The sequence below is a fragment of the Hemiscyllium ocellatum genome, chromosome 6 (assembly GCF_020745735.1).
Source record: "Hemiscyllium ocellatum isolate sHemOce1 chromosome 6, sHemOce1.pat.X.cur, whole genome shotgun sequence".
NCBI lineage: Eukaryota > Metazoa > Chordata > Chondrichthyes > Orectolobiformes > Hemiscylliidae > Hemiscyllium > Hemiscyllium ocellatum.
In genome coordinates, this window is record NC_083406.1 from 70,077,706 (window position 1) to 70,090,760 (window position 13,055).

Here is a 13,055-nt window from a genome sequence, read left to right on the forward strand (position 1 = left end):
TTGAACAGTGGAGCAGACTCAGTGGGCTTCTGTTCCTCTGTCTTATGATCAAGTCTCAAACTTTTGTAACACTTGAAGTTGTATTTAGATATTCGCTTGTGTTGTCATATCCCATAGGGTTAGCGACCAAGAGCTGGAAATTGGATCAATGTAGTCTGATCTTTGTTGGCTGACAGACACGATGGGCCAAAAGGCTTCCAACTGTGATGTCAACATTGGAGTCCAAAACAAACTATGCACAGACAATGTTGAGAGGCCAATGGAAATGAATTGTGACTGTTGCATTGTACATATTATGTAGCGTGATGTTAACTGAAACATTATATGGTTTTGAATGACTGTAATTTAGGGAACTGTTATGATTAACTAGCACATGATTTCCAAATATGCTCGATAACATTTCTACTTGGAAGTTTGGAGTAAGCTTTCTACTGAGAAGTTATAGATACGTGAAGAGAAGATGTTGAGTAATAGTAATGTTGATTGACGACCAGAGCTCCTCCCATCTTAATCTAATCACTGCAGAATGTAACTAAAAATCAATCACAGATAATAACACATTAATTGCATATCCTTGGTGAAAGTACCAGTTTATTCCATGCCCATTATTCAAAGCCAAAGTTTCCTCTAGCCTAACCTTTGGCAGTATTTTATTTTGCTTTTTGCCCCTCAACATCACTGCCGTTCTGTTCGGTGAGATTCCCTGCTTTCCAGGGCAGCGTTTTCCCCACTTGGAATGTTTTATTACATTAAAGAAATCAGGTAACTTGTATGTTGCAGAAGATGTAAGATATTGAAATAGTCTCACAGTCCCATGATCTTGGCTGCAGCATTCAGTAAAGTCACAGCTGAAACTGAAACAAGAACTGCACTTTTCTGACATATCCCCACATTGTACAAATGTTCTTACCGTCTACAAATCTGATGACCTCAGCTTCAAATATGCTATTGACTGAGCAGATAATTGTAAAGATTCACATTCCCTCAATTAAACAAATTTATTCTCCGCTCAGTCCTTTATTGAATGTGGCATTTAGTTCTGGACTCCATAAGCTGGGGAAAACAGATGTTCAGAATCGGTCCTGCCAAGCCATCAAAACACTCAAAGTCACTCTTCATTCTTGCCATCTCCAGAGAATATGGGAAAGAGAAGAAATACAAAATAATTATATCCTGGTTAGACTCATGCTGTACCATTGCATTCAGGTCTAGCTATTGCAGCTCAGAAACATGCCCCTTGTAGGGTGCAGTGAAAAATAAGAAGAATGTGGTTGGGTGTCACAGATTTAAAGCATAGGACAGCTTACATAAACTTGTAATGTGCAAATAAAATGGACAAATGTTCTTTTTGAGGCATTTAAAATGTTAAACAGAGTTGATTTCCATAAACTTAAATCAGGAGGACATAATCTTAAACAGTACAGTCAAATTGTTCAAAAGTAACTTCAGAAGTACTTTGGTCTCAAAAGGCAGCAACATTCTGGAACTCCGATCTGCCAGCTCCTGTTCTTCCAACATGCTGTAGATGCTATCTCATATTAAATTGAAGAGAGAGATCAATAGGTAAGAGCTAGAATGAGTCTGCATGTTGAGGCACGAACAAATCTTGATTGAACTGAATATTGGAACACGCTTGAAGGACTGAATAGTTTGCAGTATCTAACCTCTGGAATGTTTCATGTGACTGAGTGAGTGAAAACGAGAAAAACACAACAGGAAGAGGAAGGAGCATTCCATTCCTAGTTCCCCAGTAACCTCCTCAACCACCCATAACATGTCTTTTCTTTCCCAGGGCAAACTCTTGTACATTATCTATCTTTTTATTGTCCCTGGCCCCAATTCGTCCTTCAAAGTATAATCTGGATTGGATCTTATCATGTCAAATTGCTAAACTGAATATTTGGTTCGCTCTGCTGTACATTGAGAAGACTGAACAGATATTAGATAATTGCTTTGTGGAATATTGTTGTGCATTCCGTCTGCAAATGTGACCCTAAGATTTCAAAGGCATGCCATTTGACTTCTTCATCATGCTCCCAACTTGTCCTTTATGTTCGTCACAATGATCCAGTGAACTGCAGTACAAATTTGAGGAACAATATTTCAGTTGCTGCAAAGTAATTTATAGCATCTCGACTCAAGAAAACAGATTGTGACCTTTTGCCCTTTTTTTGCTTCCTTTTACTTCTTTGGCTTTGAATTTACTATCATTTTATTATCTTTATTTACTTTTAAAAAACAGTTTTTTATTGTTCTGCCATTTGCATCTCTTCCAGCAATATCTTTGCTTATTTGCTTTGTTCTATCAATGCTTTGCCATTTAATCTCTCTACTTTTTTCTCACAGCAGACCATTTTTCCTTTTTCCCCATTTTTTTTCACTCACTTAAACCCCATGACAATTTATTGCAAAGCTAAAACATTTGTCAGTTCTGATAAAAAGTCTTAACTGTTGTACCAGATTTTTGAGAGAAATGCAGTCTGCACTCAGAAGTCTGGAATGCATCCAACATCGCAAATTTATTTTTAGTTAATAAGACTTCGAGATTTTTGTTCTGGATAGGCAGGGGCAGGATGGACTTGCTGCCAAGTGGACTGGTTCAAGGCAACAATCGAGACAGGAGGAGTTTGGAGAATTTGCCTCCATTTACTAGATCTTGACCCCGTTGCATTGATGAATATCAGCCCTTCAAACTCACACCTCCTCATTCCCTCACTCACCTCTCCATGCACCTTCATAATCTCCATGCCTCTGTTATGCCCTTCATGAATCTTACATTCTACCTTTTCCAGTAGTTACAATGTACTAAATCAATGAGCCATTGACAAGGTCCCACATGAGAAACTGTTAAAAAAGGTAAAGCTCATTAGATCCAGGATAACTCGACAAGATGGATCCAAAATAAGCTTAATGACAGGAGACAGTGGGTGTTGGTAGAAGACTGTTGGGTGACTGGACCCTGGTGTGCAGTAGTGTATCACAGTGATCAGGGCTGGATTCCTTATTGTTTGTGATAATCATAAATTATGAGGATGAGAATGTACGAGGGATGATCAGTAAGTGTTTGGATGACACAAAGATTTGCTGAATGGTTGACAATGAGAAGGAAGATGCAAGGTTACAGGAAAATATAAAACAGATTGGCAGATGGAATTAAAACCTGATATGTGAGGTATTGCACTTTGGAAGAAGGAATAAGGCAAGGGAGTACTCAATTAGTGGCAGCACCCTAGAAAGCTCAGTGGAACAGAGGGATCTTAGAGTGCTTGTGGACAAGTCCCTGATTATGGCAGGACAGGTTAATTGGACAATTAAGAAGGCATACAGTATGCTTACCTTTATCAGATTATAACAGTAGGCAGATCATGTTGGAGCTGTACAGGACTTTGATTAGGCCACTAGGTAAAAGCTGCAGATGCTAGAAACCAGATTCTGGATTAGAGTGGTGCTGGAAAAGCACAGCAGTTCAGGCAGCATCCGAAGAGCAGGAAAATCAATGTTTCGGGCAAAAGCCTTTCATCCTGAAACATCGATTTTCCTGCTCCTTTGATGCTGCCTGAATGGCTCTGCTTTTCCAGCACCACTCTAATCCAGAATTTGGTTAGGCCACAGTTGGAGTACTGTGTGCATTTCTGGTCACAATACTATCCGAAGGATGTGGTACAGAGGAGATTTACTAGGATGTTGCCTGGAAGGAACATTCCAGTTATGAATTGAGGCTGGATAAGCTCAGACTGTTTTCTTTGGAGCAGAGAGGGTTGTGGGGGAGACCTGATAGATGTGTACAAAATAATGAGGGATATGGACAGGGTGAATAGAAAGAAGCTGTTCTCCTTAATCGAGGGGTCACTAACAAAGTAGCATAATTCTAAAGTGAAAAGCAGGAGGTTTCAAGGGGGATTTAAGGAAAATCCTTTTCACCGAGAGGCAGGCGGTGTTCAGGAATGCACTGCCTGGGAGGGGAGTTGAGGCGGAAAACCTCATAACTTTTTAAAAGTGCTTGAATGAGCACTTGCAAGTATCATACTATTCAAGGCTGTGGACCTCCTGCAGGAAAATTGAGCTAATGTAAATAATAGGTTATTTTTGGTTGTACAGATTTGATAGGATTAAAGTCCTCTTTTGCATTTTATGATGATTCTATGACCAAGAGATTTCATAAAACCCTGAAAATGTCAACCAACAAATGTCATTCTCAGAAACCTTTATTTACTTAAGCCCTTTTATTCTTTTTGTAACTAAATGCACAGGCAGTCAAAAACCCTTCAAAGACAAAGCAGGTAATTAGAAGATATCAAACAAAACTTATGCTCCTCTCTACAACTATAACAACCCCTGCTAAAGGCCAAAAGCAATCATGTCGGAATATGAAAGCAAGGGTAGGCCATTTTTCTCGGTGAATCTTTTTTGCCATTTCGTACAATAATGGATGGTCATCCACCTCAATGCTTTTCCCCCACATTATCACCAGATCCATGAGAATTGTTGTGATCCAGGCTGATGTTATTACTGAACAAGTCAGATCCCAGACTGATAAATGGCTTGGGAGAACGTATTTTCTGTTTATTCTTTATTTTAACAAAGTGATCTTTTACCCTGCACATTTGGTTTAACAGTAAACATAACTTTATTACATAAAATAAATGAAGAGAATAAAATAGAATAAACCAAACTATTTACATGTAATGTGAGTTTAAAGGTTTTCAAATACAATAATATTAATGTGAACATCATACCTTTACAGGACTCTTGGGAAATAAGGCAGGTCAGGTGACTGAGGTGTCAGTGGGGGAGCACTTTGGGGCCAGCGACCATAATTCTATTAGTTTTAAAATCGTGATGGAGAAGGATAGACCAGATCTAAAAGTTGAAGTTCTATATTGGAGTAAGGCCAATTTTGAAGGTATTAGGCAAGAACTTTCGAAAGCTGATTGGAGGCAGATGTTCGCAGGTAAAGGGACGGCTGGAAAATGGGAAGCCTTCAGAAATTTATTGGTCAGAGTATTGAGTACAGGAGTTGGGGGGGGTCATGTTGCGGCTGTACAGGACATTGGTTCGGCCACTGTTGGAATATTGTGTGCAATTCTGCTCTCTTTCCTATCGGAATGATGTTGTGAAACTTGAAAGGGTTCAGAAAAGATTTACAAGGATGTTGCCAGGGTTGGAAGATTTGAGCTATAGGGAGAGGCTGGACAGGCTGGGGCTGTTTTCCTTTATAGAGGTTTACAAAATTATGAGGGACATGGATAGGATAAATAGACAAAGTCTTTTCCCTGGGATCAGGGAGTCCAGAACTCGAGGGTATAGATTCAGGGTGAGAAGGGAAAGATATAGAAGAGACCTAAGGGGCAACTTTTTCATGCAGAAGGTGGTACATGTATGGATTGAGCTGCCAGAGGAAGTGGTGGAGGCTGGTACAATTGCAACATTTAAGAGGCCTTTGGATGGTTATATGAATAGAAAAGGTTTGGAGGGATATGGGCCGGGTGCTGGCAGGTGGGACTAGATTGGGTTGGGATATCTGGTCGGCATGGACAGGTTGGACAGAAGGGTTTGTTTCCATGCTGTACACCTCTATGACTCTATGAGGACTTAAACACCAGAGAGAATTCCCTTCTCCCTCATATTTACGAGGCTTTGCTTAATAGATATTTCAACTCGATGATTTTTGCGTATGTGATAGTCTCTTCCCTGAGTTTCATTATGAATGTCTGGCAAAGCTCCAAGAATGAATCATGTATTTATCACTCAGCAAGCAGTGCTAATACAGCTGTAGAAAGAACCAAAAGCATTGTTTAATTTACAACTCTGCTATCTTGCAACAACCTACATTTTATTGAAAGATGTTTAAAAATTGCACAATTTTTTGCTTTTATCTATGTAAGGTTAATAGGTGTGAAGTGGATACAAGCTTCTAGAATCTCGAAGGAGAAGTCATAGCTTCAGAATAAGGGGTAGCATATTTAAAATTGAGATGAGGAAAAATTACTTCTCTCAGAGAATCTGTGGAATTCACTAACCCAGAAAGTGGTGAATGTTAGGATATTGAGTAAATTTAAGGAGGAGGTAACCAGACTTTAATTATGAGTGGTTTGGCTGCTTGAAGCCAAGTTGAGATCAGCTGTGATCATATTAAACAGCTGAGCCGGCTCAAGTGGCGAAATTGCCTACTCCTGCTCTGACTTCTTATTACGTGATGTTCTAAAATTGATAATATGTATCTATGTAATTAATTGACAACATTTAAAAAAGGCAGGAGCACCAGTTTATTTAAAGAGGAATTGTTGTGTTTTTGTATTGATGACTTGAGACTGGATTTCCCTGCAATTTATGACTTCCAAGAATCCATTAATGACTTAACAACAATGGAATGGAACTGATCCTCAGAAATCTGGAAGGAAGGCTTGGCCCTCCCAAGTCTGCAATAGAGCCAGCAAGGCCAGAAACGCTCTTATCCAGAGCTGTGGCAAATTGCGGGAGATTAGAATAGGGGTGGCAGAGTGGCCCGATGGTTAGCACTGCTTCCTCACAGCGCCTCAGACAATTCCTTGCGTGATTGTCTGAGTAGAGTTTGCATATTCTACCTGTGTCTGTGTGGGTTTTCTCTGGGTGCCCAGGTTTCCTCCTACAGTCCAAACATGTGCAGTTTTGGTGGATTGGCCATGGTAAAATTGGCCTGGGATGTGTAGGCTAGGTGGGTTAGCCATGGTAAATGTGGGATAACAGAGATAAGGTGGGGGTGGCCAGGTCTGTCTGGGATGCTGTTCGGAGGGTTGGTGTGGTCTTGATGGGCTGAATAGTCTTTTTGCGCTGTAGGGATTCTATGGAATGAGAGTAGGATTCCCAGAATGTTGTCTCGTCTGCTAGCTTTTCAAGTCAGCCTGACTCAGAAAAATTCAAAGCCACCACATTTCACCCTGCACACCTGCTGTTTAATCTGAGTACTCCAGTTTGTTTTTTCTTTCAAGAATTGGGAATGTTTTCCTTTAGTAGAAAAAAGGATAGCTTTTGCTATGAAACTGAAGAGACCTATTGCTTCATATGATTACGCACTGCTGTCTGATAGCTAAATTCATAGAATGTTATTTTCAAAGAGTGATGTTCTAAAATTGAAGAGACATCTCTTCTGAGGATTTTTTTTTCTTTTATTCAGCTTCCTGCTCTAAACCCATTGCACTAATGTGTCACGCAAGGTACCCCTCAACTCTTGCTCCCTAGCCCCTGGCCACATCTTTCCATAACTCCGACCACAAGAAATCCTACCTGCCTAGAAACACTGATTATCTTTCTCAACATTTCTGGACTCCAGGTATTGCTGTTCCCAAAGTAGCCGTAGCCTTCATTGACGCTGTGTTATGTCAGTGACGGTGTTGCTAGTCTCAGATTGCCTGTGGTAGACAGGAACTTTGCCATTAGGGGCTTGCTTTCTGAGGAAGGCTCACTGGTGGCCTCACACCTACCTGCTTGGAGGAAGATCCGGTGAGAATTTCTGGGGAAGGGCAGTGTGAATGTTTACCAACACTACAGCCAGCAGGCAAGGTCCTTGCTGCCACCAGCAGAAGATTCCATCCTGGATGTGTACTGACCTAAACATTACAATTATAATGGTAACTTTCAAAAATGAATCAATCATTATGAATAAAATAATATATATATATATATATATATATAGATATATATGTAATTGACTCATAAATTTGATTTGAGTTTTGATCTAGTAAATAATATTTTATTTTCTTCTGGATGATTTTACAGAAACAGTCGAATCTGATTTATTATCATGAAGGGTTCTTCTGGAAATGCTGGTTTACTGACCAATGGACAGAAGATACAATTTTGAAATTTATCTTCAGTAAGTGAGAACTCGTTTTTTGATGTTATAATACTCTTCCTTCAGTTGTGAATGAACCGTGTCAGGTTTGTACTTGTATTAGCTCAGCTTGCCTGTTATATGTGATAATGACTTTTCATTATTATCTTAGTTTTGTTTCCAGCACATAGCATATGGAGTACTGGGAGTATCATGCAGGCTGGTATGTCAAGTGACAAGTTGTTGTTATGTTGCCATAATTTGCTATTGGCCCATGGCTATTTGCCTGGTTATTGTTACGTCCAGCTGTGCTCAGGGTGCAATTTGAATGGAGTCCACCTGCCAGATGGTAGTTCTGGGTATAATCTGTGTCCTCAGAAAATCTTCCCATTTTCGGTGACCAGGTAAATTCTAGTGGGGCTGAGGTGTATCTTCTGTCTGTTACTTCTTCCATACCAAAGTCAGGCTGATTTGAAAAGCTAGCAGACTGGAAAGTAACATGATTGATTACATTGACAATTCTGCGCAACGTACCCACTGAAGCCTAAATAGACCTGTTTCTGTGGAACTTTGGAAGAGGGTCCAAACTTGCAACTGATCCAGAAGGGAAAGAATTATTATCTTTAATCAATCTTTTGTGGTGAAAAGAACATTGCAAACTGCTTCTGTTCCATGACACTTCAACCAATTCATATTCCATCAGATTGGCTTGGATGCACTCTGAGTTTGTGCATTATTATGAGGATGTTTTGAGGTGATGTTATAGGTTCTGTTAAGCAACTCTTGACCACTAGCAGACTCATAAGGGGCCTTTCACTGAGTGTTCACATATGCAGCTTGAATATCTTCATTCTGGTTGGGACTGTCCACAGAACATTGAGGACCTAAGGAACCCTTTCTCAATGTGACCGTCATAGGCTGACGATAATGGATAATGTTCTGAATTTGGAATTAGGTCATTCAAAAACAAAAAATATCTCTCTGTAGATTTCCACAATTCATTACTTTGAATGTGCTTAGCATCTGGAGTGTCACAAGGTCTGAATGAGTCTTATACATATATTGTTATCTGACCCTGTTATGTTGGCTAGTCATTTGTGTGCACAAAGTGCTTTGCGCCTTTGTTGTGACTTGGCCTGCAAGCCTTAATGCCATCATCTCACACTCCTTAATGTAACATGTCTAGATAATCACATTATTGCCCTCCTGTGTGTTTTTCTTTATGTAATATAAATGTGACTTTCTTTAAATATGGAGTCAAAAATGCACAAAGCACACAGGGTGCAGTGTAACTAATAACCTGCTCAGTTGTGAATATTTTTTGTCAAGATTTTTACTCAATATCTCTTGCAATAAAGCCCAATATTCCATTTGCATTCTGAATTATTTATAGTACTTGCCATTAACTTTGTGTGATTCATACAGGCCCTTCACCACAATAGCATTCCGGAGAGTTTCTTCATGTTTTTTTCCATATGTTTATTGAAAAATCTTTCACTCTTTTACAAAAAAGCCAAAATGTCATGAAGTGAACAAAAGTACAGAAAAGTAGAAATAATATTGTACAATTATATTACAGTCACGTTAACAATAAACTGCCTACTAACTTCAAGATACAGTTGTCTCATATTTACTTTACTTAACCCAAATTAGAATAAACTCAAATTGAATAAAATGGCATTAAATTAAATTATAATCCACTAAAATTAAATTACATTACATTACTCCACTTGTGGCACCTCCATCGAAGCTCCAGTCCTCGGGAGCAACAGTTATTATACCTGTATTTACTAGGCCACTCCCTCACCCCCTCCCCGGGGCCCCTTGAACACCATATATGACCCTCGTGGCTGTACAAAGGCCCTAATCTGTACTGCCGACAGATCCATGTCTGTGTAACTTAGAAAGGTCCGCCCTGTCTTATAAAATTGCTCTGTTCCATGATGCCCCATACTGGTCAGATAATCTTGGGAGGTGCTCCATCACAAGTCTGTGCTATCCTGCAAGACCTGGAGGCTTTTCTGATATCCAGTTCATTGAGATGTTCTTCCTCACACGGTGTGTAAGAATATTGAATAACCTCTTCCTGTGCTTACCCAAAGAGGGCAGATTTGGTAGTCACAAAAGGAGGGACACCGGATCTTCCTTAACTTCCATGCCCAGGATCTTCTCCAGCTCATTCACTATGACATCCCAATAGCCACCGATCTTGTCAAAGGACCGTAAGCAATGTGTAAGGGTGCTTATGCTGATTTTACATTTGGGACGTTTCAGAGAAGATCCTTTAAATTTTACTAACCTCTCTGGCGCCATATGGGGCCTGTGGAGGATCATCAATTGCATCGCTTGTGCCTTATTGCAAATCAACATTTTCTTTACATTTCCCCCACATATCCTCCCATATTTCTGATGAGGCTTTTTTGCCCTAACTCCTGATTCCAAATGTCATGGAGTCTCTCCATATCCCCTAAAGTGTTCCCTCTCTGCAGATGATATATGGTACTAACTGAGAGAGCACCCCCACATCGGAGCACTCTTTGTTCTACATCTGATTTGTAGGGCTGGGCCAAGAGTATGGTCGCCTTCTGTATATGATCCCTAACCTGAAAAATATCGGAAAAGGTCTCTATTAGGGATTTTGTATTTCTGACTGAATCAAGACCCCTCTCTCGAATGAATCTCCCACACAGGAGGTTCCCTTACCTTCCCAAGCTCTGAAGCCAGAGTTCATTGACCGCTGTCCAAATCCTGGGGCTCCCACTAATGGGTGAACAGCGAAGTCTTAAGCAAATTGCCCTTACCTTGCCACAGTATCCTCCACGCTTTCGCTATATTTATAATAATCAGACTGTCACAGTGCTCAACCACAGATCACATCTTATCCATAAACAGTAAGTTTATGAGATGACTTCTCGCGAGGCCTCAACATCAAGCCATATTGACTTCGAATCATTGCGCACCCATTTGCCTACATATGAAAACAAGGCACCTATTTGGTTTCTCTTGAGATCTGAGAGGTCCACCCCCCCCAAACATCCTGCAGAAGTTGCAGCTTGATGAATTTACCTAGGGGCACCTACAGCATCAAATAAATGATCCAAACCACCCAGCAAACCTCCACAGCACCAGTGTGGGTAATAACGATGGGTGTATCCTCATGGGATATAACAACCGAGGAAGAACATTCATTTTAATCAAGGCTATACAGCCTAACCATGATATGAGTAGTCCCTCCCATCACTGCAAGTCCTGCTTTATTCTCTCAAACAACTGTACAAAGTTAGCTCCGTACAGTTGTCAGAAGATAGGGATAATAAAAATTCCCAGATGGAGGAAACCTTTCTGTGACCATCTGAAAAGAAACTCCATTCCATGCTCCAGCTTCGGTACTTCCAGTAACTCTGGAATCCACCTCCCGAGAAATTCAGCAAGGTTTTTGCCCTCATCTCATTGTCGAGTATGAAATTATCAGACCCCTTAAGAATGCTTTGGTGGTCTTTCAGAGCACTGATGGATTACTGGCTGTACCCCGATTGATGTCCCAAAAAGCCTTGAACTCCCTTGTGATACAATGAACAAAGTTGTCATCCTTCAACAGAAATGGAACCATGTGCCACTGCCGCATGCCTTCTCCACTACCTTTGGCCTTAATATCTAAACATGCTGCCGCATGGTCCAAAATAGTTAGTCTCCCAGTTCTGCAGGCTAACACAAAGTCCAAACAAACTGATGGAACAAAGAATATATCAATTCTCGTGTGTCACTTGTGTGGGTTGGAGTAGAAGGTAAAGTCCCTCCCATTGGATGGAGGCACCTCCACACATCCACCATCCCCAGCTCCTCACACAAGTCCACTAACTGTCTAGACTGCCATGGTGTACCTGATAACCCTCTTGGCTTCCTGTCTACTCCAGGGTCCATGAGACAAAAAAGCCTCCTTCTATAATCGTATGGTGCATCCCAAAAGCCATTAACTTAGAGACTGCATCAACTAAAAATTAGAGAGGGTGCACTGGGGGACAGTAAATAGTCAGCATGCCATACTCTTCTCCTTGCATCAGCACCTTGAGAATAATGAACCGTCCGTACTCACCCTGAAATAGGTGGTTCCTTTACACGAGTGTGGGCACTCCTCTGCTTTTGGAGTTAAAGGGGGAAAGGAATACCCTATCATAACCCCCCCCATTGTAACTTTTGGTGTTCCCTATAGATTAAATGTGTCTTGCAACACAGTGATGTCAACCCTTCTTAAGATTTGAAAGCACCTTTTTCCTCTTAATGGAGGAATGGCTCCCCTTTATATTCTAGGTGCATCACCTGAACAGATCGCTAGCCATGACTGCACACTACAGCCCACAGTTCCCTGAGAAGGTGAAGCCCAATCAATGTGCAGCGAGTGGAGAAAATACAGACTTTATCAATTCTAAAGACTATTCCTACAAACCACTACTAAAACCACAAAAACTACTAAAACTAAGAAACTAACCACTACTCCTAACTTGAGCAAATAAATACAAAAAGCCCAAATCTCCAGCGATCTCCCCCCTCACCCATAGGCGCACTCATTTCCATCCTGGCTCCTTCCAGTTAAGGCCGCACCCAAAACCCAGGCAGAGGAAAAAAACATGTTATTTATACTCCTGCAAATTAACAATGGACACCCACCCCTCTCCTCCACATCTAAACCCCACACATCTTTACATCAAAGAAGTAACCACCTGTTAGGTAGTCTTAGGTAGGATTAACACTCAGGCAAATGTAAGATGAAAGTAACACTAACACTAAAATGTTAGATAAAAGCACTAACACTTGAATGTTAGGTAGGATTAACACCCTGACAAATGTAACACTAAAATGTTAGATAGAAACAGCTCTCAGGCTGAGGTGCCCAGGAGGCCCCAGAAGGGGAAACAGACATGAGGTCTGAGGGAGGTAACTGAACCAGTGGAAAAGTACTGAAGGAGCAGTAAAACTTGAGAAAACAGAACAAAGGGGGCCATCTGGCACATAACAAGTTGAGCTAGCTGATAGCCAAATACGGCATGGTCAAACACTGATAAGAGACTGGGGCCAATGACAAACTGTAAAAACCGTTCATTACCAACTAAGGGAACGGTGCAGGGATAAAGGGGGTATAAGAATAAACAACTTAGAACAAAGGGGTCAGAACGCCTTCTCCAGCCGGACAAATGTCTAGCTGTAACCGATTCTCTCTCGAATAAAGCAGTCTGTTTCTTAGAATCTG

At 40.8% G+C, this 13,055-nt stretch overlaps 1 protein-coding gene across 1 annotated transcript in view; it reads left to right on the forward strand.

Annotated features, from left to right (window-relative positions):
* LOC132816437 (transmembrane protein 182-like) overlaps positions 1-13,055 on the forward strand; it is a 64,504-nt gene that overhangs the window by 26,802 nt on the left and 24,647 nt on the right. The window contains exon 3 of the mRNA XM_060826018.1: positions 7,756-7,852. Coding sequence (XP_060682001.1) covers positions 7,756-7,852 — 97 coding nt within the window. The remainder of the gene's footprint in view (positions 1-7,755; positions 7,853-13,055) is intronic.